Source organism: Bactrocera latifrons, unplaced genomic scaffold (genome assembly GCF_001853355.1).
Source record: "Bactrocera latifrons isolate USDA-ARS-PBARC rearing strain unplaced genomic scaffold, ASM185335v1 scaffold_316, whole genome shotgun sequence".
NCBI classification, from domain to species: Eukaryota; Metazoa; Arthropoda; class Insecta; order Diptera; family Tephritidae; genus Bactrocera; species Bactrocera latifrons.
Genome location: NW_017536808.1, coordinates 40,153 through 66,058, shown reverse-complemented (window position 1 = coordinate 66,058; position 25,906 = coordinate 40,153). Strand labels below are relative to the sequence as shown.

At 35.6% G+C, this 25,906-nt stretch overlaps 5 protein-coding genes across 9 annotated transcripts; 2 read left to right on the top strand and 3 right to left on the bottom strand.

Moving 5' to 3' along the window:
• The first annotated feature begins 2,975 nt into the window (after positions 1 to 2,975).
• On the top strand, positions 2,976 to 9,731 carry LOC108970930 (H(+)/Cl(-) exchange transporter 5). 2 transcript variants are annotated; one of them, XM_018936659.1, is made up of 14 exons: positions 2,976 to 3,087; positions 3,385 to 3,504; positions 3,885 to 4,185; positions 6,354 to 6,380; positions 6,488 to 6,627; positions 6,687 to 6,890; positions 6,957 to 7,589; positions 7,656 to 7,873; positions 7,949 to 8,163; positions 8,225 to 8,475; positions 8,558 to 8,658; positions 8,717 to 8,880; positions 8,945 to 9,161; positions 9,316 to 9,406. In XM_018936659.1, the coding sequence occupies exons 2-14, from the start codon at positions 3,418 to 3,420 to the stop codon at positions 9,404 to 9,406; spliced, it is 2,649 nt and encodes an 882-aa protein (XP_018792204.1). In that variant the 5' UTR covers positions 2,976 to 3,087; positions 3,385 to 3,417. The 2 variants fall into 2 exon arrangements, with proteins under 2 accessions (XP_018792204.1, XP_018792205.1); XM_018936660.1 differs by lacking the exon at positions 2,976 to 3,087 and having other exon boundaries at positions 3,418 to 3,504; positions 9,316 to 9,731.
• A 1,005-nt stretch (positions 9,732 to 10,736) lies between these two features.
• Positions 10,737 to 12,901, bottom strand: LOC108970929. Its single transcript, XM_018936658.1, has 5 exons — positions 11,909 to 12,901; positions 11,313 to 11,583; positions 11,094 to 11,203; positions 10,928 to 11,005; positions 10,737 to 10,821 (listed from the first exon to the last, which is right to left on the bottom strand). The coding sequence occupies exons 1-5, from the start codon at positions 12,763 to 12,765 to the stop codon at positions 10,761 to 10,763; spliced, it is 1,377 nt and encodes a 458-aa protein (XP_018792203.1). The 5' UTR covers positions 12,766 to 12,901; the 3' UTR covers positions 10,737 to 10,760.
• A 366-nt stretch (positions 12,902 to 13,267) lies between these two features.
• On the bottom strand, positions 13,268 to 16,253 carry LOC108970919 (flap endonuclease GEN). 4 transcript variants are annotated; one of them, XM_018936637.1, is made up of 6 exons: positions 15,990 to 16,253; positions 15,592 to 15,883; positions 15,372 to 15,540; positions 15,177 to 15,312; positions 14,953 to 15,120; positions 13,268 to 14,881 (listed from the first exon to the last, which is right to left on the bottom strand). In XM_018936637.1, exons 1-6 carry the CDS (start codon positions 16,145 to 16,147, stop codon positions 13,423 to 13,425), a joined length of 2,382 nt encoding a protein of 793 aa, XP_018792182.1. In that variant the 5' UTR covers positions 16,148 to 16,253; the 3' UTR covers positions 13,268 to 13,422. The 4 variants fall into 4 exon arrangements, with proteins under 4 accessions (XP_018792182.1, XP_018792184.1, XP_018792183.1 ...); XM_018936639.1 differs by having other exon boundaries at positions 15,384 to 15,540; XM_018936638.1 differs by having other exon boundaries at positions 15,372 to 15,537.
• Positions 16,254 to 16,530: 277 nt separating this feature from the next.
• Positions 16,531 to 22,264, top strand: LOC108970917 (tonsoku-like protein). The gene is made up of 9 exons (XM_018936635.1): positions 16,531 to 16,705; positions 16,770 to 17,027; positions 17,085 to 17,253; positions 17,319 to 17,749; positions 17,821 to 18,348; positions 18,421 to 19,232; positions 19,294 to 20,087; positions 20,152 to 20,327; positions 20,407 to 22,264. The coding sequence occupies exons 1-9, from the start codon at positions 16,693 to 16,695 to the stop codon at positions 21,459 to 21,461; spliced, it is 4,236 nt and encodes a 1,411-aa protein (XP_018792180.1). The 5' UTR covers positions 16,531 to 16,692; the 3' UTR covers positions 21,462 to 22,264.
• A 191-nt stretch (positions 22,265 to 22,455) lies between these two features.
• Positions 22,456 to 25,416, bottom strand: LOC108970918 (probable medium-chain specific acyl-CoA dehydrogenase, mitochondrial). Its single transcript, XM_018936636.1, has 4 exons — positions 25,231 to 25,416; positions 23,585 to 23,935; positions 23,084 to 23,519; positions 22,456 to 22,981 (listed from the first exon to the last, which is right to left on the bottom strand). Exons 1-4 carry the CDS (start codon positions 25,246 to 25,248, stop codon positions 22,530 to 22,532), a joined length of 1,257 nt encoding a protein of 418 aa, XP_018792181.1. The 5' UTR covers positions 25,249 to 25,416; the 3' UTR covers positions 22,456 to 22,529.
• Positions 25,417 to 25,906: the final 490 nt, after the last annotated feature.

Sequence of the window (25,906 nt, the reverse complement as noted above, 5' to 3'; positions counted from 1 at the left end):
TCCTAGGAGGCGGTTCCGCTCCAAGCAGATGACTGCAAGGATGATTTCTGCGAAAACATCCCAGCAGGAACTGCTTGGAGAGGAGTTCATTATGCTCCTTRACTGGGAGCATAAGCGTCTCGCTATGTAGGTGCTCGATGGGAGACATCAGGAGGCATCCCGTCGTGGTCCGGAGTGCTGTATTCTGACAGTCTGTAGTTTGCTCATCTGCGTGCTACTGCATCCAGGCGACCATATGGGTGCTGCATAGTTGAGGACCGGCCGGCCAATTGCCTTGTAAGTTGCCAACAACGTTTCTTTGTCTTTTCCCCATGTGCTGCCGGCTAGCGATTTGAGGATTTTGTTGCGGCTCTGTACTTTGGCGATGATCGCGGTCGTGTGTGGAGAGAAGGAGCATAGACTGTCGAAGGTAACACCTAAAATTTTAGGGTTATTGACAGTCGGAATTTTGACGCCGTCGACTGCAATATTAAGTTCCAGTCTATACTCCTTCGTCCAGTTCGTGAATATGGTCGCTGGGGATTTGGTAGGGGAAAGTTGGAGGTTCCGTTGAGTGAGGAAAGGAGGAAGGTCGGAGAGGTAGTTGTTTACCTTCGAACACATGCCATCGGTTCCATTGCCCGACGTCAATATCGTACAATCATCAGCGTACGAGGTTATGGAAACCCCCTCTGGTGGTTGCGAGACTTTCGAGATGTAGAAGTTAAAAAGTAGCGGGGAGAGGACACCACCCTGCGGAACCCCCTGTTTAATTCTTCTCAGTTTAGATGTTGCGCCTCGAAATAGTACGGATGTTTGGCGACCGTTCAGATAGTTCATGGTCCACCTCTTTAGCCCTGGAGGAAGTGTGTTTTTCTCAATGTCCTGCAGTAGCGTTGTGTGATTGACCGCGTCAAAAGCTTTTGACAGATCCAACGCTACGAGGATCGTTCTYTCACAGGGTGGTTTCTGGTTGAGGCCACGAACTATCTGAGCGTTTATGACGCTAAGTGCTGTGGTGGTACTGTGCATTTTACGGAATCCATGCTGGTGGCTGGCTAGGCTCAGATGGTGAGTGAAGGTTGGGAGTAACAAAGCTTCAAGTGTCTTCACTACTGGGGAGAGGTGAGTTATCGGGCGATAACTGGGTTGGCGGGTTTCCCAGGTTTCAGTAGTGGGACCACTCTTCCGACTTTCCATACATCGGGTATTTGAGGAGGTTGAGTACCTTGGTGATATATTTTACTCCCATCGAGCCTAGATGCTTTAGCATTAGCATGTTGATTCCATCAGGGCCAATGGACATGGTGGATCATCAGTCTTGGTATGGGGCTGATTGACTTCATTCTGGGTAAGACTACTTGCATATGTTGAAGCAAAATGACTACATGTATTTACACGTGGTTGTACTGGAATTGGTATATATAAACATACAAATTCTGAAATTTTCTTCGTAAATGGAAATTACGTCGATGTTTTACCAGGGTCGTTAAGGACTGGCCTGCAATAAACTACATTCAGTGTCCCGAGTGGCCTACCTAAAGCCCGGACTTAAACCCCATAGAGAATCTGTGGATGATTATTAAGAAAGCAGTTGCTTCAAGAAAACGTCCTAATAAGGTTAGACAGTGGCAAATTTTAAAGTTCGAATGGAGCAAAAATATCCCAGACCACTATAACTCACTGGTTCGTATAATGAGCAAACGCTTCAGGGAAGTGATTTTGCAAAAAAGGTCCCCAACAAAATACTGGACTAAATAAATAATGTTATTCAAACAAATCATCAAATTATTTAATCTAACGTTTTTTAAATTTAAATTTAAATTAATTTAGTTTTGTGAAACTTTTTTCGAAATATCAATAAAAATCAAATTTTATGAGTTTGTTCAACGTAATGTTAATGTGGCTTAATGATGTGAGTGCATGTGTACCACATGTAAAGCTGTGTTCATGGAAATAGTATTTTACGAATATACCATAAACAGTTTAATTTTTCAATAATATTTGTATATTTTACTATGTATGTAGGACCAACACCAAATTAATTTAATAATAAACAACTTTGCTTTTATTGATCCACATCACATTTCACCACTTTGTAGATGGCTAAATGAAACGTTCTCTTGCTAGTTTTACTTTCGGGGAACTTCGTATCACCAAGTTGTCTTCAAATATTCCACCAAAATAATCACTCTTGTTGACTTGTCAGGTTAGAATATGTTAGGAAAGATTTTTAGATATAATATAAGAAGTTTTAGCACTACTATTTTCATGAATTCGACTGTACATATGTCTATTAATAAGGAGAGAGCCTGAAAGTCAAATCAGTTGCAACTTTTTCTTTCTAAATTTGGATATAAACTTATATCAATATATCGTTATTTCCAACTAAAGGAAACGAACGTAGTTGGTTTTGCAGTTGTAGTGCAAGATCTGTTCCTGATCCGTTTGAAAATACTGTTAGAATAAATGTTTATGTATTTACGAATAGGACTCAAGAGCGTTGTCACAAATGAAACAAATATATTAAAATGAAATAAAGTAAATGATTACCATCAAATATCTATCTTATAGCAGCAGAGCTATAACAACAACTACATAAAAGTTATTTACAGACATCTATTGGAAAACGATATAATTACATACGGACTTCGGAGCAGATTTGAAATAAATGATAGTATGTTCTAGCCTTAAACATCAGCTGTCTTTTAAACTAACTCAGGTATGTTTTATGTTTAGAGTTGCATCTGAACATAAAAACAGCACTAACTTAAGTATAATTTAAGTAATTTGACGTGCAAATAATATCACACTCATTTGCTGTGAAATTGAATTAAAGCCTAATCATTTTTATTTTTGCAACAAAACAATACAAGACAATTTGCGCGTGCGCCAATTGGGCAATTGTAACAATAAAAACTTAAATCTTTAATTCAAACGATTTTTTTCGTGACTACAGCAACTCTGAGTATCGTAAGTTTTAGGACGTCATTAACTTTTTTCCTTCGTTTTGATCGTGTGTGAGTGCAAATAAAATTTTTAATTTCCTCGAAGTATATTTGGTGATTCCTGCTCAAGTTTGCGCAATAATTTAATTTGTTGAAATGAGTATGTATTTACTAAAAAGGTTTTGTTAAGGATATTCGCCATATTGCTGTGAAATATATTGAAGTGTGCAGTAATGTTAAACTAATGTGAACGTAGTGGACATTTTGTGTTGTATTTATAATACAAATTTCTTTGTTTGAGAAACTTTAATCTAGTTGTAATTAAAAACATTTTGTAAAGGTTCTTAGTGCAAAATGAGATAAATGTTTACAATTATGTATTCCATAAGCGATGTGTGTTTTATTTATATATATTCAATGTGTAAAATACATATGTAACATGTTTAATTTTTTTTAGTGGAATTGCACTGAGAGTATAAACTAAATCGTAATGGAAAAATTTCCTCTAAAAGGCAGCAGGGAGATTGCAGCTGAAGGGAATAGTTACATTACAGCCTATCAGTCGGTATTAAAAAAGGTATGTGAGTTATACGCCTACTGTAAATGATATTAGTACATGAGTGTATATTTAAGAGGGAGTATATCAAATTCCAAAAGCTTCGAAACGGAGTTAAATTTTAACTAAATTAATTTGTCCAAACAGGTGCAGTCAAGATTTACTGGAAGTATTTATAAGAATTTTTATTCCCAACGTGACAAATAAGTATATTTTAGTTCGGAAATTTAAAGTTGTTAAAATTATCACAATGCACTAAAAACAAACAAAAATGAAAACTAACATTTTTAGTGGAGGTCAATAAGTAAAGAGGATTAAATATATAAATATTCCACAAGAAAACTGATTATGTATTGTTACATTTAAATATATACTAATTTATAAAATTTTTATATTTTTAGTCGAATGGTCATACGGGAGCCATAGGAGATATTACTGACACTCAGGATCATCCATTGGCTACATCATCTCTAACAAAAGAGGGTAACGGCTCTGCAGCTAAATCTTCTCTTACAGTTCCCGACGACGACGACGACGAAATGATTGACATCACACCCCATTCAAGTCCAGGGGATGCTGGACATTCGTCCAGTTTTAATTACAAACGTCACACTTCAGCTGACTCGGATATGGAGGCTGATCATTACATGCGAAATCATCACCATGTTCCAACACATAGCGCCTTCGGCGATGCAAATGATAGTGAGTATTCGTGCTGTGATGTTTAGATTTGCCAATGCCGTATACGTCTGCACATATACGTACAGTTATATTCATATTAATAGCTACGGAAGTTGAGATATGCTTGAATGTAAAAAACTGATCATTTGCAACACCAATTGACGATTAACATAACGGTATAGAATATAATAATCGGAATAATAATTTATGTTAGGTTACAGTTACTGTAAGTTTTCTCAAGGTGCATGAGATCTAATTTTTCTAAAGCTGCCATATCTTAGAGTTGAATGAAGGATTTTTCATTTGAAACGGTAGTTTTGTTTGGGATTAAAAAGCAAAACAGTACACACATTTTTTTCAAGAATGATAAGAACACGACTTGAAGTGAAAAATATCTTTGGCAGATTGTCTCAAAAGGTGGTATTTTGGGACTGCTTCTTGTAGTGTGATTTTTTTTAATAAAAAAACATGAACATATATTAAAATTTTTAAAGAAGTCATACTCTCATATCCTATAAGATATTATGTCTATTTTTTCATCCGAATTTTTGAAATTTTGTATTTTTCCTTTGTTTTTGCAATATTTATGAATTCTTTTTTCCAATATTTTTCTGCTATCAATAACACTTCACATGAAGTAAATAATAAAAATATATATTGGTTGAATTTAAATCAAATTATTTTTTTTTGAACGCAAAATTAGTACTATTGGTAATTCTAAGCACGTGTACAAAATTTTACATCGAAATCTCAGAAAACGAGGGACTATTTCGCGATAGACATCGCTAAATCGACTCAGCTCATCGTGCTGATCATTTATATATGTATATATTTATATTTTATAAGCTATCCGAAGTTACCAGGATATAAAACCCGATTTTTTTTACAAAATAAGTTTAAATCCCTTAAGACAAAAAATTAATTTCTTTCTATCAGAAGACATTGTTTAATTAATACCCACATGAATTGAATTCTAAATTTTTTTGCAGTTCTGCTATTTTAATGAAATTTTTCACCTGCCTTTAAATCTTTTAACATTGTTAAATGAATGTAAAGAAATTTAATGTAATTTAGACATTTTGTTATTCATCTATAGGCTAGTCCGAAAACAAGTTGAATTAAATTTTTCTCTTTCGGAAAACCTACCACTTATCTCTTTTCATAAATGTGCACTGCTATTTTTGTGAATATACTGTATATATATAAAATGTGTGTATAATTCAACGTTCATGATTCAAGATTGTTATAAATCAGTATTTATTGCTACTGGAATATATACAAATATTTATATGCACCTAAGCGTGAACGAGAACATTGTTATAATTCCAATCGCTAATTTTTTAAATGCGTTAATATTTTATCTACATGATTTTTTTGGTTGATATTAACATTTAATAAAGTAGTAGTTAGTATGAAGCAAGCCTTTAATTAAGCCCGCAAGTATTAGGTGGGAATTGTTCATACTCTGTGTCAATTATCGAAATATCACCATACAGACTATTTGTTATCAACGTCTGTTTCTGTTGTGGACTCGTTTAATTTTGACGCATTCAATTTACACTCTCATTAGCGCTTGGTAGAAGTGCATATTAATTTAATTGGATAATCAAGAGATAACTAAACAGAATTTTAGTTGAATTAATGCTCATTAGATCCAGCAAGCATTTGACGTTTTGTCCAAAATGTTTATAAAATGATACCAATGCGTATTGAATTCTGACATTGTATCTACAAAAATGATCATCTTCAAAACGTTTTGCTCGAGAACACATGCTATGGATAGTTAATATTTGAAAATATAATATTAATGGCTCAATATGTTTGTAATCGCATTACATTTTAGACGTGTATGATCACTTGCAAAGGTATCTCACATAGCAGATAACAGGCATTCCCATTACTTAAAACTAACATACTGTATGCATGAATGTATGTTAGGCATGATTGTTTAAAAAGTGATAATATCTTTTTATGCTATTGGTCCCGTGTTTAGCAGAGTGTTTTAAATATTTTACACTTGAACAAAGAGAACAGCGTCTTACGTATATTCCAATTGAAAATTATTTTTTGCATTCACAGTTCTATTTGATATACCTATATAAATGTAGATATACATATATGTATATATTTATAATTTTGGCGATTGAATATTCACCTTTATTAAAAATTTGTTCTTTTCATGGGTAAAGGTGGAATGGCGTTCTACGGTGTATCCGGTAAGCTATAGAAATATGCACAAACATATGTACATACAAATTGTACAATAAATTGTTTTATCAGAACCACGTATTTATTCATGAACATCAAATTATTTAATATCTAGATGCACACGATGACATACCAGGTATTGGACAGTACGATGATTTTCACACGATCGATTGGCAGCGTGATATTGCCCGCGATCGCATGCGCCATCGCTATATAGTGAAAAAGCGGCAAGATTCATTGTGGGATTTGCTGAAGGTTTGTTTATATTACCCATTTCATATATGAATAAGTAATAAGAGGAAATATTTTCACAGGGTGCTCATGACGCGTGGTCTGGTTGGCTCTGTGTCCTCTTTGTTGGTATTGCTGCTGGTTTCGTAGCTGGCATGATCGACATTGGCGCTAGTTGGATGTCCGATTTGAAGCATGGAATTTGCCCACAGGCTTTTTGGTTCAATCGCGAGCAATGCTGTTGGCCAACCAAACAGTCCGTTTTCGAGGAAGGAAACTGCTCAACGGTAAATTTATGATAATACGAGATAACGTGAGCTTAATGTTTAAGTGTTTGTTTTGATTATTTAAAGTGGAAAACTTGGCCTGAGATAATGGGTATGGCTCGTAATGGGACCGGTGCCTATATTGTCTCCTACTTCTGGTTCATTTTGTGGGCTTTGATGTTTGCAGCATTAAGTGCATCTTTAGTGCGCATGTTCGCTCCATATGCTTGTGGGTCTGGTATTCCTGAAATCAAAACGATTCTTTCGGGATTTATTATTCGTGGTTATTTGGGAAAATGGACATTGTTAATTAAATCGGTTGGTCTGATGCTTTCTGTATCAGCGGGTTTAACGTTGGGCAAAGAAGGTCCCATGGTACATATTGCCAGCTGTATTGGCAATATATTTTCTCATATGTTCCCCAAATATGGACGCAACGAAGCAAAGAAAAGAGAGATATTATCTGCAGCTGCAGCAGCTGGTGTTTCTGTGGCTTTCGGTGCACCAATTGGTGGTGTTTTATTCTCGCTCGAGGAGGTCTCCTACTACTTTCCATTAAAAACACTGTGGCGATCTTTCTTTTGTGCATTGATTGCTGCATTTGTTTTGCGTTCGCTGACCCCCTTTGGTAATGAGCATTCGGTTTTATTCTTCGTCGAATACAATAAGCCTTGGATATTTTTCGAGCTTATACCATTCGTCTTCTTAGGAATAATGGGCGTAAGTACTTGAAAAAAATTTGAAAAAAGTTCATTGTAATTTTCTTATATGCGAATAATATTATAGGGCGTGATCGGTACGATTTTCATCAAAGCAAATTTGTGGTGGTGCCGTTATCGTAAATTTAGCAAGCTAGGCCAATATCCTGTTGCTGAAGTGCTGGTGGTAACACTCGTTACGGGCATCTTATGCTTTCCCAATCCATTCACCCGAATGAATATGAACGAGCTTATTTACTTGCTTTTTAGCCAATGCTCTCCGGCCGATAGCACGAATCCACTATGGTTAGTACCCAAAAATTATATTATATATATTGAGTTAAATCGGCTAAAGATAAATATCAAATTAACTAATTTCAGCGACTACAAGCGTATGAACATCACAAACGGAGCCACGTCTTCGATAGAAGTAACGGAGCCGGGACCTGGTGTATATCATGCCATTATTTTACTGCTACTAGCTTTTGTTTTCAAGCTTGCTTTGGCTGTTTTCACATTTGGAATGAAAGTGCCAGCGGGATTATTTATACCATCTCTTTTAATGGGTTCAATTATGGGTCGTATAGTAGGAATTGGTGTGCTTATGTCAAATTAATGCCAGATTGTTGTGTTAATCTTTGCTTGATTTTGTTTTAGGTGTGGAACGCTTTGCGTACAGTTATCCGAATATATGGCTCTTTACGGGTGAATGTGTTAATGGCAAAAATCTGATTACACCCGGATTGTATGCAATGGTAGGCGCAGCAGCTACTTTGGGTGGTGTAACACGCATGACAGTTTCTTTGGTAGTAATCATGTTTGAACTGACTGGCGGCGTTGGCTATATAGTTCCATTGATGGCAGCAGCTATGGCTTCAAAATGGGTTGGCGACGCACTCGGTAGACAGGTGAGCTTTTTCTGAAAATGAAAATGAATGTTCCAAATTTGCTGATTTTCTCCTTGCACTTTTTTCGATGTAATTTTTTCAGGGTATCTATGATGCGCATATAGCTCTTAACGGTTATCCGTTCCTAGATAGTAAAGAAGAGTTTGCACATACAACACTGGCAGCCGACGTAATGCAGCCAAAGCAAGTTGATGACATTGTTTAAAATGATGAATTTATTGTAATTAATTTGAATTTTTAGGAGAAATGAAACGCTTAATGTAATCACACAAGATTCCATGACTGTGGATGATGTCGAGACGCTATTAAAAGAAACGGAGCACAATGGATATCCCGTTGTAGTGTCAAAAGAAAGTCAGTATTTAGTGGGATTCGTTCTGCGCAGGGATCTAAATTTAGCTATAGGTAAATTAATAACTTTTCAACACATAAAAGAATAAGATATTACAAATGATCTGTATTCCTTTAGAAAATGCCAAACGCTTGATTGAGGGCATAACTGGCGCATCAATAGTATTATTCACTTCAGCATCAGCAGCAACACAAAATTTGGGACCACCACCGCTCAAGTTGAAAAAGATACTCGATATGGCACCCATAACAGTGACAGATCAGACACCTATGGAAACTGTGGTGGATATGTTCAGAAAGTTGGGCTTACGACAAACTCTAGTTACACACAACGGGTAAATTATTTAAAAATTTTCTTTAGTCAATAAAATTTAACCCCACATGTTGAATATGCTAGATATTGAACTTCATGCATAAAGTCTTTGTGTCTTTTTTACCACTAAGTAACCTCTTTAAATATATAGTTATAATTGCGTTTAATCTTTTCAGACGTCTGCTGGGTGTTATAACGAAAAAAGATGTTTTGCGTCACGTCAAGCAAATGGACAATGAGGATCCAAATACTGTCTTATTCAATTAATTGAGAATATATGTATGTTGTCTTGATTTAACACAGTTCTTTTCGTACTTGGTGTTTGTCATCGGGATCCGTTTGGTGATTTTTCATCTCGACAAACTCCTTGTTGTATAATAATTACATATTTAGCTGAATTATTTTCAATATAATTTTTTGTTACTCTAACTATACATTTAGCATATACAATTCGTTCTGGTATCTAATTATGTATTTAATTGTATGTGTATGATCAAAGGATTATTTATTGTATTATTTCTCGAGAATTCAATATTATGCTGATTGGAAATTGTATTAATTCTATACTTTGGCAGTGCCAAATATGATAAAACCAATCTTTCAAAGCTCAGCGGATTCAATTTTATGTACATATATTTATGAGTGCGCGTTAAGGATCCAATTTTTTCCATTATACGAGTATATATATTTTTTTGATATGTTTTATATAAATTGTTAAATTTATATGCTTACAATTTTAATATATTTCTATCGATCTGATACTTTGCAAACAAAAACACTTTATAATACCATATAGACGATTTTATGTAAACTGTAAGAAATACTAGGATCATATAGCGATAGATGTATCAATAAAATTTCACCATATATCAAATACACTTTGCTGTGTATTCAATTTTCTTTACATTACTACTTATTAACGGAAAAGAAATTAAAGAAAAAATTTATATGTAAAGATCATAAATAACTAAATTTGTCTATAAATATTTTTGCTTTATTGTAGCATGGTAGAAGATACTAATAACCCTGTTATAAGGCACATTTAAAATGTACAAATCTTATAAGCAACAACTATATTTTCTTTCTTTGTTCAATTCCTATATAGTCTTCCTACTACTGGTTACGATCGCGGACATTTTTGTTTTATACAATTTTTTAGGAATACTTTTCGAGCAAAGTGAGTATAAACATTTTTAAGAAAAATGTGTATACACATGTGTGAATAATAGTAATGAAGCACATGTTTTGAATATTTTGTGTCTGTGATTTGTAAACAAATCGGATTAAATGGTTGATAATTGTATTGAAGAAAACATATGAAATATTGTATATTACATCTATATTATAAATAAACAGTTATTATACAATACACATATTATTTTAAATATACTTGAGAAATTAATGTGCAGTCATGAAGCATTATTCATACAATTTTACAACAAATATTTGTGTATAAACAAGAGTGAATAATTAAACGCATATGTACATAGTAAAATTAAACACAATAAATTCCATTTATTATAAATTAATATTATTTATTATTGTTTCTTTTACACATTGCAGCAGATATACCGTTTATAAATATACATATTTTGTCTTGTGAATTCTTCATATGCACCATCTAATGGTCTATGTAAAATATTTGAAAGTCGTCTGCGTAAAGTCCAGTGATTATCCAGTTCCTAAAAAGAAGTGAAATTTACTACAAAATTTCTGAATGTGGTGGAATAAATTAGTTCTCTACACAACATAATATACTATACTTTGTGTATGCAATTAAACAAGTACCCATTTTCACTACAGGCGATGAAATTCCCCTTGCCACGTAAAGTCCCTTTAACAATAGAATGAGCTCCACTGACTATGCTGCAATTCAAGAAACCGTATATTTATGTATGTAGGTATGAGTCTCACATGTGCAGATTCATATATAAATATTAAAAAAATGGATTACTTATAACATTCTAAAGAGCCATCAATCCCGGGAGAATATATAACATGTCCATCCTTAGAACAGGCAATGGCATTTTTAAAAGGCAACGGTATGCGTAAGATCCGACTTTCCTTTGGAAAATGAAATAAAAATTTATATGTACATTAAATTATTGTTTAACATGGCACATTAATAATTCCGTCTTTCATATGCGTTTCGGTGTGTGTAATAAATACTCACCTCCTCTGGATGTGATATGCTGTGACAAAGGACTTGTCCGCTTAAATCGCAACTTAAAACCGATGGGCAATTATTGAACACGGTTTTGATTAATGTTGTAATCATAAATGAATGCTTTTTCAATGGCACTACTTCCATCTGTTTTCGCATTGTACCGAAGCTGGTTATAGTACACAAAAATAGGGAACCATCCTTGACGCCTACCACGAAAGTATTCGCAGTTAAACAAATAGCTGCTGTAATCTCACTGACTTGCACTTTTAGTTGGAAACTTTGCAAAAGGAATTATTCTATTATAAAAACTATTTCTGCTTGACATGTAGTTAATAAAATATGGACGTTCTAAGATTTAAATAATTTTCATATTTTTTGCAAACATGATTGTTATAAAAAAATATTAATGGTTATGAAAATTGCGATGATAAAAACATTTAAAAATATAATTAGTTCCGGAAGTTGGTTAGTGGAAGGGGTTAGTTATGTATTTATCACTCTTCCACACTTCCGCCTTCGTCCATACTTATTTAAAATCATATTTCATCTTTCAATTTATAAATGTGTTCAAAACGAATATAAATTAATTTAGATATGCTTACTCATTTTCCAAAATCAATTCTTTGCCCACAACCCAGCTAATGATAAAACCATTAGAATGGAAACTAAGCAGACGATTTTCACTTGACCAGCACAAAGCTACAGCACAAGCGTGAGGAGATGCTGAACAGCAGAGTTCGTCAATTTCATTCGTATTAGCCAAAGTTATGCTAGATTTATTATCTCCAACTCGATTACTTGATAGACATCCCCATATATGTATGTCACCGTCCATGGTGGAGCCAGCAAATATGCTCTTGTTGTATGTATTCGTACTAAGGCAACCAAGACATGCCTTAAGCGGCAGACTTTTGACTACAGTATAAACAACTAGGTTGGCAGTTTGCATTCGGTTGGGTACCAACAGCTTTAGAGTTTGTTGTAAATGATCACACCAGCTGTCATGTGGGGATCTGGTGCTTACTACTAGCATGGGTGCATTATTTGTATGTACAGATAACCATGCTGCGATGCCTTGAGAATTTTCTATGCCTCCGACAGTGATCTTCTGATATATTTGAGTATTCAATTTTTCGGTGGAAGAGGTAAACGCGTGGTCAACGGTCTCACAGATGTTGTTTAAAGGAGTAATTCCTTTGAGTAGTTGTGCTTCAACAGCGGGATAAATTTTTCTTAACCACATCGCAAGCCTTTGCTCATCAACATAACTTTGTAATGAGGTAGAGGGTTCTGTTTGTGTGCTTGTGTGTAAACGAAGTGTGGCTTCCACAGATTTATCCTGACTACTTGCCTCAAAGTCTGTGCTTACACAAGCTCCGACCATTTTACATATCTTTCCCATCTGTTGTGTTGGCATGAATTCTAGAATTTCTGAGGAGTATTCCGACAACTCATCCATATTATATAAGTAATTATAAAAGATATTGACACTAAAAAATTAAAAAAAATTTAAGTTAAACAACATTGACTAAAAGTCTGAAACGATTGCTTTCCGATTGTTATTGTATAGTGTTTCCTTGGAAACCAATTTCAAAATGATGTTTTTTTCTCAGTTGCCATGAACTCCATATGAACAGGGGTTCTGCATTGTGACACCAAATTCAAGGAGTTTTAGGTTGACATGGTTTTATAAAAATTTTTTTAGTGTATATAATTCTATGACCCTTTATTGAGATGGAAGTTTGAATATTTGTCTTTAAGTCACGAAAGCCATAAATTAATTAATATTTCTTGAGCAAATCAACAAATATATAATATAAAAATCAGATATATTTAAAGATTTATACAAATTATAAGTGAAGAAATGTGCGATACTGATTAGCAATAATTATATTAATGTACTAATCAACTACATCTTTGTATATTCATATAACAGGTGTTAAGAAGTGTGGCATGGCGAATTTTTTAAAGTTTATTTTGGGTCAGCATATGCAAATTTGAATATACTATTATGTGTATTATACTATTGACAAATTCGACTTCACAATAATGCTAAAAATCACATTATTTTTATTAACAATTTTATTATAAAAAACGGATAAAAGTAAATATTATATCAACAGTCGTCACTGCTTTCATTTATAATTAAGACATCATCTGGAGCATTGCACGTCGATGTAGTTCTTGGTTTATTTACTAAGCTTAAATCCATTAATTTTTCGAATTCATCGTTTTCACGACTACCTTTATTAAAAAAATAGCTTATATTTTCAACATCTTCATTCTCCGACGATGCATTCCTAAATATTTTATTTTGATGCTGCTCGCTGCCATTTAAGCTATATGTATGTGGACAGTGTTGTTCTACAAAACGATCCACATGTGACTTAAGTTTTGGTGAGGTTGTTGTGTTGGTCAACAAATTTAATTTTTTCGCCTTTTCCGTTAAGTTACGAATCTTGTGCCGTTTCGCATTTACCAAAGCATCAAAGCTGTCATCTAAGGATATTCGCTTCGATAAAGGAGTGCCATTTTCATTTTTATACGAACAAACTGATAAATTTCTTTTGTGAGCTATTAAGTCCAGGTCGTCTTTAATACTCCATTCGTTAATTAAAATGCTTAAATTTTCTGTAACCGGTTCATAATGTAAAAGTTGTCCTTTATGTGTTTTAATTTGGACAACTCGGTCAGGAGCCTTAACGATTCCACGTACTATATCTGAAATTTCATGTGCTAAATCATCACAATCACTTTCTAAATCTGATGGCAAAGTTTTCGTAACAGGAGTAGAACACTGTGCTATTCTGTATAGACTTTGATTTTTAATAGGGGTAACATTTTCAGCAGATACCTGTTGATGCTTAAAAAATTTGTCAATCAATTGAATGCCTGTTTTGCTTGTACCTTTCTTTATTTGATTGGTTTTTGGTTTGATGCCCTTCGCTACTTCTTCGGTAGCAGTTATTAGGTCGGTTAAATTTTCTAGCGAACTTAGCACGGCTTTATCAAGTGCTTTGCCCTTCCGGCGACCTTTTGTTGTTTTTGGTGGTTTTTCTTTGGATTTTATGAAGGAGTTTACCATTTCTGGATAGGCATTTTCAACCAAATAAAATGGTTCTATTGTGCTCCAAAGTCCAATAAGACCCTTCGTATTTTCTGATTCGAATTCCTGCAGCTGATTTTCTGGTATTAGACCATTGAAGAAGCCATTCACATCCTCCCAAACAATTTCAAGGCTGATTACTCCTCGCACAGTTCGTTTTTTCACTATTTCTTTTATCGATATATAAGCGACTGCATCCAAATCTTTTATCTTTCTTAAATTTTGTACTTGCCAACGTGTTAAAATCGGTAAGAACTTCTGAAAGCAGTAAATTTCGGGCCATTGCAGCAGATGTCCAATTTGCTTTACAAATTTTACTACGTTCGGCTGTCTCCAAGTTAAAGTTAAAGTGGGAACCGTGGAGGGTTCGTTGAGGAATTCAGCAATGATTTCTTCGGACGGAAAAAACGGGTCCATCATTGCCTTCTTACGTAATGAAAGTTCTGCTTTCAAAGATAAACGTTCTTCTCTATAAGAAGATTAGAAATAAAATGTTTTAATAATAGATGTTTCCACGAAATCTAAGCGGCTCACACTTACTTCCACAAACTCTCATCACAACCACGATTAGTGTGGCAAATTCCACATCCGTTCTTTGAATGATTTTGCGTACGTCCCATGTGTCCGCAATTGCTGCAAATCAATTTGTCATCAACTCGCATTTCCAAAGCAGTATATTTATTATCTTCTTGTCGCCACGATCTTATCCTAAACATAAATACTGTGTATTCGTATTACAACGGTATTCAAACGTCTTATTATACCTTTCTAATATTTCTTGTTCTTTGTACTTATTGAATAACTTTAAAACACCATCTCGCCCTATGCCACCGATCCCTTCAGGACAGTAATCACAGCCACAGAGTAGTGCCATTACAATAGTTTTGTTTTGCCCGAAATCTGATGGATAATATTAAGATTTTGTTTATTAAATATGTTCTGATATGACAAGTATATACATTTATATGAACCCATTTTTCCTTTAATTTGATCCATGTCATAGATGTCTACTGCACCGCCTTGTGCTGCTTGGGCACCCTGAGTAGACACCGAAAAATTACGATAGACACGAATGGCGCCATAAGCAAAGCAATCTGAATCCTGGCTAATCACTCCATCAACTAACTGCTAAATAAAAAATGTGAAAAATTTAATAATATAATAAAATTATTTGCATACCCCTTTCTTGTTAAGAAATGCGCCATATGCTTCGGCTTCGCCTGGTGCTTGAACACATTGGATACCCATTGACTGTAACAAGGTTTCGCATTGTTTCAACACATGGTTAAATCTTGTTCGCCCTTTATTATTTCCTTTAGTTTCTGTTGATTGTTTAGGTTTGGCACCACGGAATTGCTGCTCGGAGCGTTTTGAAATTATTTGACTCTTTAGTTTGGGCGCTTGGCCTTCTAGGATAAAAACGGGAGTCACGTCCTCCCATATCAAATAACTCGTTCGAAAGAATAGGTTCCTTTTGTTTGACATCAAAATAAAATAATTAAATTATAACGATCAGTGGTTATAAAATAAATTAAAAATATAAATATAAATAAAATATATAACATATGTATACCTACTTCAAATGCTGTCTGGGATGCACAAAATAATCTACCACATTTAAACTTTCACAGATCCAGCCAGCCAGATCTATAGCAACTTTTTTACCTCGTAATTCACATAAAGGCTTTCTGTCAGCATGTGGTGTTAAAACGGACCATAGATCCTTTACTCCCATTTTTTAAACTATAATTCTGTTTTCATATTAATTTAGAACTATTTTGTACTTATATACCAAAAATTCTTTGGCGGTTTTAAGTTTAAAAGAATCAATTCAAAATCTATAGAGCACAAAAAGTGGAAAAAGTAAATAAGATTCAAATGCCACCTGAATATTCTGCATACCCCGTAGGAAACACTGAGTGTCTGTAAGGAAATCGTCTTCTTCGCTATTGCCTTCGAAAATATGCTTTAATGTATTTTATATTTCTTATAGAATTGATATTCATGTAGTTTTAATATATACATACATATATTTATATATATATTTTGTTTGAAAATGTTTTTCGTTGTTTAATTGTTTTATTACCAAAACTATTAAAACTTATTAGTTATCGATAACACAAAATTGATCGGTTGCAACACCATATCTAATTGTTTACGAAAATTGCGCCCAACCAGCAAATTAAGTGAAGTAGTATTTTGCAAGAAATCATACTGTGCAATTTATTTAATTATTGTCGTCTATATGAATTAATACAGTTGGAGTACAAACAATAACTTATGGACGAAAAAAGTAGGTGACTATAGTAAAATATGTTGGCATATAAATGTGTATTTATGGTTGTAAACATTGTTAGAATTTATCAAACGGAAGGAGAAGGCGCGAAGTGAAGGTAATACTCAACAACTGGCCGTTTGCTGCAACAATTTGGGAGATTTCTACAATCAGCAGGGAAAATACCAAAATGCCATGCGCGAATATTTACAGGAGGCAGAACTTTACGCCAAACTGGGAAAAAAATTGGAAATGGCGAAAGCGCATAGAATGACTGGAGAAATGTATATGTTGCTTAGTGAATTTGGCGAAGCCAAAGAGCACATACACCTTTACCTCGGTGAGTGTAGTTAAAATAAATGGTTAAATATTCATTAATTTTCATCATAACTTCAAGATGTTGTTAAAAGACTACGTAATAAGGTGGAAGAGCAACGTGCTTACGCTACATTGGGACGGGCACACTTATTGCATGGGCAAAGCACCACAGAAAGTGCTTCGATCACTATGGATCAGTTAAGGCAAGCTGAACGTGCTTTTCTAAAGAGTTTGCTGCTAATAAAGGAGTGAGTTCTAGTATTAGGTTTTATTGCGCAAAAGTAATACATATATTTTCCATAATTTTGTAAAGACTTTCAGGGCAAATTTCAAAACAGGAACAATTGGATATGCAGGCCCGTTGCTATCTTAATATTGGTGTTGTGAAAGAACATTTGGAAGAATTCCAAGAGTCAATTACATATATTGAAAAAGCTATAAAAATTAGTAAATCGCATGACCTATTTGAATTAACCCACTTATGTTATATTTCGATGAGTTTGCTATATTTTTATAAAATGCATGACTCGACAATAGCATTACGGTACTGCAATTTGGCGTTGGAGGTAGCGAAGCGTTTGCCGAATAGGGTCAAGAAAATTTGCGAAACACTTATTACAAAGTCGGAGATTTTAATTAAAGATGGCGATTTTGCCAGTGCTAAACAAATATTAACTAAAGCTTATAAGAAGAACACACCTGATGAAAATGACCGAAATGCGATTGAGAAATCATTACGGGTTGGTAAGTACTATACCGTTCCTTATTAAATTAAGTCGTATAGATTCACTTCTAATAATTTTTTCTTTACTTAGTCGTAAAGATTTGTCAAATTTTAGACGAATTGGTCACAACCAGCTCTTTAGACTATTCGAAACGGAAAAGTTTGTATGAGAAACTAGGTGATGGTTGCTGTCAACTACAAAATTATTCTAAAGCTATTGAGTACTATCAGCAAATGTTAAGTTGCGCTGAGAAAAATTTGGATCCCCCGAAAAATTTAATTCCAATCTATGTGAGTCTCTATCAGACTTATAAAGATAATAAAGAATATGATCAGGCGCTGGTGTATCTGTGGAAGGAATATGAGCTTAATAAGGATATTCCGTCTGAGGCATTCTCAACGCTTTGTGCAATAGCCGAAGTGTGTGAGCATCAACGACAATCGTTTTGGACAATACAAGATATTTATCAAAAGGCGAAGCAGCAAGTAGCAAAAAACACTAATGAACGCGAGCGAGCACAACAAGAACGTGTCGTGTTTGTGCGTTTGAAGCGTCTTATGTTAAAACACAAGATGCAAATGCTTGTAGATGAGTTGTTGGAAGAAGCAAAAGAGAAAGGTGCAAATATATATATTCTTTAAATAGTATGCAAAAAATTTTATTTTAATATTTGCATTTCTATCATAAAAGGCATACATATAGAAAACGACGACGATGGAAATAGCGACACTGAGTCAGATGACAACGCGGCGACAGTCATTGAAGAAAATACGCCAGAGCTTGGCGATGATGTGTGTCTTGATGATTTAACCGATTCAGATATGAGTGACTTAGATGAGACAGAAAAACCACGGCCTCATCGGGCAACACGAGGAGTTCGTGCCCTCACAATAAAGCGTAATAATAAAGGCGAAACGCAGTTGCATCAGGCGTGTATAGCGGGAAATATAGAGTTGGTGCGCCGACTTCTTGACCAAGGTCATGTGGTTAACGTCCGCGATCATGCTGGGTGGATTCCTTTGCACGAGGCCAGCAATCATGGCTTTCGCGATATAGTAGAGCTACTGTTAGACCGTGGAGCTGCTGTTGCTATTAATGATAAGGGTGGTATAAGTTGTGATGGAATAACCCCACTTTATGATGCCTGTTCGAATGGATTTCTCGATGTAGTAGAACTGCTCTTAGATCGTGGTGCAGATACGGCTATCAAAACCGATTTTGGTGAAACTTGTCTGAATGGTTTGGATAAATGGCGACGTTCAGCTATGCTAACCGATGGTGAGCAAGCCCATTATGAAGAGATTAGATCTAGGCTTGTGGCAACACTTTCGAAGACAGGAATTTGTAAGAAATCGGCAGCACCTTTAACAAATGCTCAAGTAGAATCTGCAACAGATGCTGAATCGGATAGCGGTGACACAACTTTGGTGGAGGAAGAACTGTATAGTAGTTCTAGAAAACGTACTAGTCTAAATCGTTCTGAAATTAAAAAAGTTGGAAAGGTACTTCACATCCCTCTGTTTTCTTTTTTTTAATTATACTTATTAACTAATTTTATTACAGGAATCGAATAAAAAGTCTCCACGTGACAAATCCGCTGGCATGGAGTACAAAACAGTAATGGCGCAGTTGAAACATCCGAATCGTGCAAACACATTTGAAGAGGATACCTTTGACGACTTAAGTTGCGTGCCGGGTTCGTCAATTTCGATAAAAACTCGACGCAGTGCATTATTGAATGAGGACGAAATAGATGATAATGAATGGTTAATTGATGATTTGGGTCCAGAACGCAAAAAACGACGTTTCCACACACCAATCAAAGAAATAGCTTCCACCTCTAAAGAAAATCTAAATACAGAATCCATGAGTTCAACATGGTGTGCAGATGATGCTCTTGCACCTGATGACGCATTTCAAGTACTGCTGGAAGCGGCAACCGCTCCGACGAAACAGCAGCGCAAAAAGCAAACGAGCAAATTACGTTTATCCGGTTCGTCCAATGTTAGCAATTGCTCAAATTTGTCAATTGGCAGAGGTAAGACCAAGCATCAATCGTCATTACTGGAAAATGGCTTTTGCCGCTTTCGCAGCGAGAGTCCCAGATCAGGTGATGATTTCTTTGATTTACCGTCAACAACAAATGAACCTGATTCAACAACCGCATCCATACACCTCCTGATATCGCCCTCAAAATCGTCGCCGATTAAAGTACAAGCCGCCCCGGTCATGCCAACAACGATTTCATTTAAGATTAAAGTTGAAAATGAGTTATTATTGGTGCCCGTTGAGCGAAAAAAATTGAATGATGTTAACATACGTTGGCTGGCGGAAGAGGCTGCAAGACGCTATTACAAGTATGTAGACGAAAATGTCCTTAGTGTTAACATATTCTGTATAAATGCTCTCTCCTTCATACAGTTTAGTAGGATTGAAGCCAATTTTGCGTTTAAAAACCGCCGATGGTTTTGCTTACGAAGAGAATGATTCATTGAATGTGGCGTTGGAGCAAAACATGATTTTGGCAACGGTTTTGGACTGGCAGATATCGCCGCTAGGCCAGCGTTACGAAGAAATGTGTCATCAGCTAAAAAAAGGTTAACACATTATTAAATAAAATATATATACATTTTTTTTTATTTTAAATGTAATTGTAATTGATAACGTTATTTGCAGATGTTAATAGTGCAGTATTGTTTGCATTGGAGCAAACAGAGACATCGAATATGATCTGTTTAGCTGACTTTTGGCTCCTACCACCCATCACCGAGCCTATATTCAAGGCAGTGCTGCATCAAGCCAACCTGCGAGTAATTAATTTAAAAAATAATTTCATACAAAACGACGGTTGCCGTCAGTTGGCCAAGTCCTTGCCCACACTGAGGCAGCTGAAAACGTTAAATTTACAAGGCAACCTTATATCTTCGGAAGGGGTAGATATACTACTCTCAATACCAAGTGGACTTGAGGAGCTCGAAGAGCTGAACTTGAGTCAAAATCCATTGGGCAACGACTGTTTAAGAATTTTGGACAGGTTTTGTAGCAGCACTGCGGCTAAGTCTCTGCAACAACTGTCACTATCGAATTGTAATTTAACGAATTTGTATGATTTTGACTTGGCTTTCTTTCAATTAAGTGCGATTGATTTGAGCTATAATAAGCTTACGAATGATTCCTTGCGTAAACTTCTAACCAAATTAAATGCATCTCGCCTAAAAGAGCTTAATTTGAGCTATATGCAGGAATACACATCTATAGACGAACGAAATGTGGCCATGAATGCTGAAACCATCACGTCCTTCTTTGAAAGCGGCACGTGCGAGAAGTTTCGGCGCATTAAACTTTGTGGTTGCCATCTTAGCGATATGAATTTATATAAAATATCCGAGAATCTTCTAAAGGCTTGTGACTTAGATCTACTTGACGTGAGTGATAATAACAAATTAAGTGGCGCCACTTTTCTAACTATATTATCGAAGATTTCACACTTGCGAAAGCTTTGCGCTCTGAATTGCGTGCACTTTGTTGATGAGGAACGCTTGGAGAAAGTGCAGCAATTGAAGCAAATGCCAAGTTTTTTATCCCTTACTTTAGGCGATACATGCAATGAATATGAGCCGCGGCTGCGCAGTTTATGGCAATCACATTGGGGCGATAAAGCGAAAATGAAAACATTTTCCGGGTGCTTGATATTGTATATAAATGAACAGGATTTGCTTCAGCATTGGTGATAGATATACGGTTGATTTTACGAACCCTTCTGAAGATTAAACATTTTCACATGTTTCCCTATGATAACAATCAGGATATTTTGATTAACGTAAGAGTTTTATGATTGTAATGAAGAAAACTTTGATAGTTATTAATTGTCATAAGTATATATTAAGGATCAAATTTGTACATATACTTATATAAAGTACAACAAAACTGTGCCAATTACAAATAAATTAAATTTTTGTTATTAAAAAAATAGCATATTGGAATCAACCGTGCATAGGTCGGGTGCACCTAGTCGGAATGGTCTCGGATTTCCAAAAAAGAATATCAACTATGAGTCTTGATTGCCTCGCATTAGCAAGAAGAAGGTACCCAGGCCGATTGCATTTAGCAGTGCTGCTCTAATTTCTCTCAGCACAAAAGGGATTTAGAGCGTCAAATCAACCTCCAGACACATACTGCTGATTAATAATATTAGTTTCATTGAAGACAAGTTCATAATGGTCCAACAGATTTGATAGACTACTGCACAATTCAAAGCCAGAATGTCCGTTCTCAACTCATCGAACTCAATGCCCTATAACCTGTGGTAACCGCAAGTAGATAACTACAAAAACCGTACCTTATTTATATGATTGGCACTGTATATAAAACAATTTAAGCTTTTGAGACATAGTATGTACGTATGTCTCTTTGGCATTGCTATCAGTAAACATACAAAACTGGTATTTCAGCGATAACAAATGTTTCACTAAGCAGAGACATACATATGTAACTAGCCACCCCAAGGCGGACAACAATCTCGTTCTCGTAATTGTTTGAGGTGATAAGTGATAGGGTTCTTAATCTGCATTGAACATTGTACCAATTAATGGAAAGTAGTGTCATAAGAATTTAAATTGTATATTATTGTTTTGTAGTATGATTTATTTTTTTTGACCTACCACCTATCGATGTAGTTAAATTTTTTTCTTATTCCATATAGTAATTACTTGAAAGAATCAAGCAGTTCGTAAAAAACTTACATAAATTTAATTTAGATTTTTCAGTACATATTTTACATAAATAAATATATTCTTAACTTATTTAGCTGACTGTTTGGCTTCCTCCAACATATTTCTGGAGATGATTAGACGTTGAATTTGCGATGTACCTTCGTATATTTGATAAATTTTAGCATCACGCATCAACTTTTCGACGGGATATTCGGTGTTGAAGCCGTTGCCGCCGAAAATCTGTACAGCATCGCTGGCAATCTTGTTCGCCATATCCGCCGCATGGCACTTGGCTATCGAAGCGTAGTAGCTGTTACGACGGCCCTGATCTACTTCCCATGCCGACAAGCGGTAAGCCAGACGAGATGTTTCCACACCGATCGCCATGTCGGCGAGCATGAATTGTACAGCTTGATGATAGGCGATTGGTACACCGAAAGTTTTACGTTCCAACGAGTATTTCAATGCTTCGTCTAAACAACGTTGCGCCAAGCCGACAGCACCAGCAGCCACAGGTGGTCGCGTTTTATCGAAAGTACCTACAAAACGATATACATAAATATTTTAGTCGTATGTACATTTTATGTACTTAATGAGATATGAAAAAAACAGTTTCAATCTTCGTTGAAACTTTTACTCACCCATGGCGATTTTGAAACCGGCACCTTCACCGATCAGCACATTCTCCTTGGGAACACGTACATCTTCGAAAGTGATGCCGCGTGTGTCAGACGCGCGTTGCCCCATATTTTGTTCCTTACGACCAGGCGTAAGACCGGGTGTGTCACGGTCGACAATGAAGCCGGTGAAAGCTTTAGAGGCGGGCGCTTTGGGATCGGGATTGGTGCGTGCCAGCACGAAGTACCAATTTGCCACGCCACCGTTTGTGATCCACATTTTCTGCCCATTCAAAATGTACTCGTCACCTTTGCGCTCAGCTTTCGTTCTAATGCCGTTAACATCGGAACCGGCACCAGGTTCGGTAACTGCATAAGCGGCAACTATAGGTTCCTCCAATAGGCGTCCTAAATATTTCTTCTTCTGCTCTTGGTTACCACCAATGATAACAGGTGTTTGCTATAGCCAAATAAAAAATAATCATATTAGAACAGTTGATGACTGCCGTCTACTCATTTACTTACACCCAAACCACTCGCTTCTAGCGCTGTCATGATACCGGTGCAACCGTATGCCAACTCTTCGGCAATTAGACAACTTGTATAACAATCAATATCCATGCCACCGATATCGGCTGGTACATGATTATTCATCAAGCCCAATGACCATGCCTTCTTGACAATATCCCATGGATACTCGCCAGTTTTATCATGATGGGCCGCAACCGGTATAATTTCTTCACGTACAAATTTGCGTGTAAGGTCCTGAAATTGTTTCTGGTCATCGGTAATGCCGAAGGAGGGACCAGTAGGTATGACGTGAGAAACTGCGGCATAACTGCGAGATGTCAATTGACGCAAAGGCGTGGCTGTAAGCTGAAAAAAAAGAATGTTATTAATATCTTAAACACTTGCGTAAAAAGGAGACTTTAACAGTATATAGTCTCAAAGAAAGGTTCTGCGAAAGATTTATGGTCCTTTGCGCGTCGGCCACGGCGAGTATCGCATTTGTTGGAACGATGAGTTGTATGAGATATACGAAGACATTGACATAGTTCAGCGAATTAGAAGACAGCGGCTAAGCTGGCTAGGTCATGACGAAAACACATCAGTTCCGAAAGTATTCGACGGAGTATCTGCCGGAGGAAGCTGAGAAAGAGCAAGACCTCCACTCCGTTGGAAAGTTTAGGTGGTGGGCTTCGCTTGGAATCACCAATTGGCGTCATATTGCGACACGACTGGCGCGCTGTGGTTAACTCGGTTTTAACCGCGTAAGCGGTGTCGACGCCAGTAAGTAGAAGACGAAGAAGTCTCAATGATATATAATTAAAACAATATGCATAATCCGTATTTAAAGAAAAAAATATGTAATGTAATCCTTCTAATAACCACAATTTTTAAAATGGCTACCCGATATCCGTTTCACCAGTACATTGTTCTAGATCTAACTGAATATATGGTATACAACAGTATGTTTATTACAAAGTATTATTGAGCATAAGCATTGTATAACCACAAGTTTTAGTTGTTTGCAGTAATAATTTTAAAATTTCCCTCTATAAAATTATACATAATTTTTTTCGAAACCGAAAAAATATTCAGGGTTATTTATATTTTGAATTAGCAAACCCGTTGTTGCACGTGAAACCTATTATCCAGCCGAAATTTTTTTAATTTTTGTTTAATTAAGATGTAGCACAAAGGAAAAAAATATCGCCTAAAATGAAGCACCCTAATGCACTTATTATTTTATAGAGTATCATGATAACTTCAACCAAGATTGCGTTGCTCTAATAAACAAGTCATCCACATTAAAATAGTATTCACCAAATCAAAAAACAAAAATATTTGCTCTCAGCTAGCTATAAATTAGCGGTTATTGTCATCTTATAGGGGGGGGGCAAAGTACAGAATTGACGCTTAAAAACAAACAAAATATGCTTGTTCGGTATGCTGACGTCTCGTCATTGCACTTAAAAATTCACATTCACATTCACATACATACTTATGTATGTATGTGCACTTGGCCTAAAAACAAAAAGCAATTCGAAATTTTTGTAATTTTGACACTATTTTAACAATATTCGCTCACCAGTTGGTTGGTACAAAATTTATTGAAATAATTTTTAAGGATCTTTTCTTAAAATATGATCATTCTCTCGTATTCTTACCTTGTTTAAAAAAGCCATAATTATTTTTGATTGCGCAAATATGTATATTCCAAAGCTAAAAAGTTGGTGCTAGCAAAATCTAAATGCCGATGAACACTGTGTTGTTTGTGAGAAGTTTCGTTCTTGCTTACGGTACGTCGCGAATACGAATAAAATTAAAATTGAAAAACACTCTTGCTTTATTATTGAAAGCCAATGTATCGGATTTGGACTTTGGAACTTCGCGCTCTGTGTACGTACTCTCTTCAGACCAGTTGTTATCAACACATTTGTGTATTCCCACAAATAAATGTACGTATGTAAGTGTGTGTTGTTTTTGTTTTTTTTCGCCATAAAAAATGTTGTCGTTGCTCGAAATTCACCATAGTTTATATTATCCGTGCGATTCTGTACTGTGATACAGTCTCAAGTCTCTAAATTTGAGATTTTAAGTCAGAGACAATTTTTGAGACTTGATATGATTTCTTTTTAGTTTTGTGACCTGCTAACTATCAGCTCTCAAATTGCGGCAATATTTTGAGACTAACGCTAGAGACTGTTTAGTGAATAATAACTAGACATAAATTGAGACTTTACCTCAAAATGTCTCAAATAGAGACTAGAGATTGGTTACAGAATCCCGCTGTATGCGTATATATCGTCAGTTTAATGTAACGTTCTTACTCACCGCAGCAGA

Bases quoted from the DNA above. Each gene is read 5' to 3' on its own strand.
- LOC108970917 (XM_018936635.1), top strand. The intron at 18,349-18,420 runs GTGCAAATATAT...CTATCATAAAAG, and splicing joins GGAAGAAGCAAAAGAGAAAG to GCATACATATAGAAAACGAC. The intron at 20,328-20,406 runs GTTAACACATTA...CGTTATTTGCAG, and splicing joins GTGTCATCAGCTAAAAAAAG to ATGTTAATAGTGCAGTATTG.
- LOC108970930 (XM_018936660.1), top strand. From the start codon at position 3,418: ATGGAAAAATTTCCTCTAAAAGGCAGCAGGGAGATTGCAGCTGAAGGG. The intron at 6,891-6,956 runs GTAAATTTATGA...GATTATTTAAAG, and splicing joins AGGAAGGAAACTGCTCAACG to TGGAAAACTTGGCCTGAGAT. The intron at 9,162-9,315 runs GTAAATTATTTA...TAATCTTTTCAG, and splicing joins ACTCTAGTTACACACAACGG to ACGTCTGCTGGGTGTTATAA.
- LOC108970918 (XM_018936636.1), bottom strand. The intron at 23,520-23,584 runs GTAAGTAAATGA...ATTTGGCTATAG, and splicing joins TAGAAGCGAGTGGTTTGGGT to CAAACACCTGTTATCATTGG. The intron at 22,982-23,083 runs GTGAGTAAAAGT...ATCGTTTTGTAG, and splicing joins CGGTTTCAAAATCGCCATGG to GTACTTTCGATAAAACGCGA.
- LOC108970929 (XM_018936658.1), bottom strand. From the start codon at position 12,765: ATGGATGAGTTGTCGGAATACTCCTCAGAAATTCTAGAATTCATGCCA. The intron at 11,584-11,908 runs GTAAGCATATCT...CCTTTTGCAAAG, and splicing joins GAATTGATTTTGGAAAATGA to TTTCCAACTAAAAGTGCAAG. The intron at 11,204-11,312 runs GTGAGTATTTAT...CATTTTCCAAAG, and splicing joins GCATATCACATCCAGAGGAG to GAAAGTCGGATCTTACGCAT.
- LOC108970919 (XM_018936637.1), bottom strand. From the start codon at position 16,147: ATGGGAGTAAAGGATCTATGGTCCGTTTTAACACCACATGCTGACAGA. The intron at 15,884-15,989 runs GTAGGTATACAT...GTCAAACAAAAG, and splicing joins CATCCCAGACAGCATTTGAA to GAACCTATTCTTTCGAACGA. The intron at 15,313-15,371 runs GTATATACTTGT...ATTATCCATCAG, and splicing joins AAAAATGGGTTCATATAAAT to ATTTCGGGCAAAACAAAACT.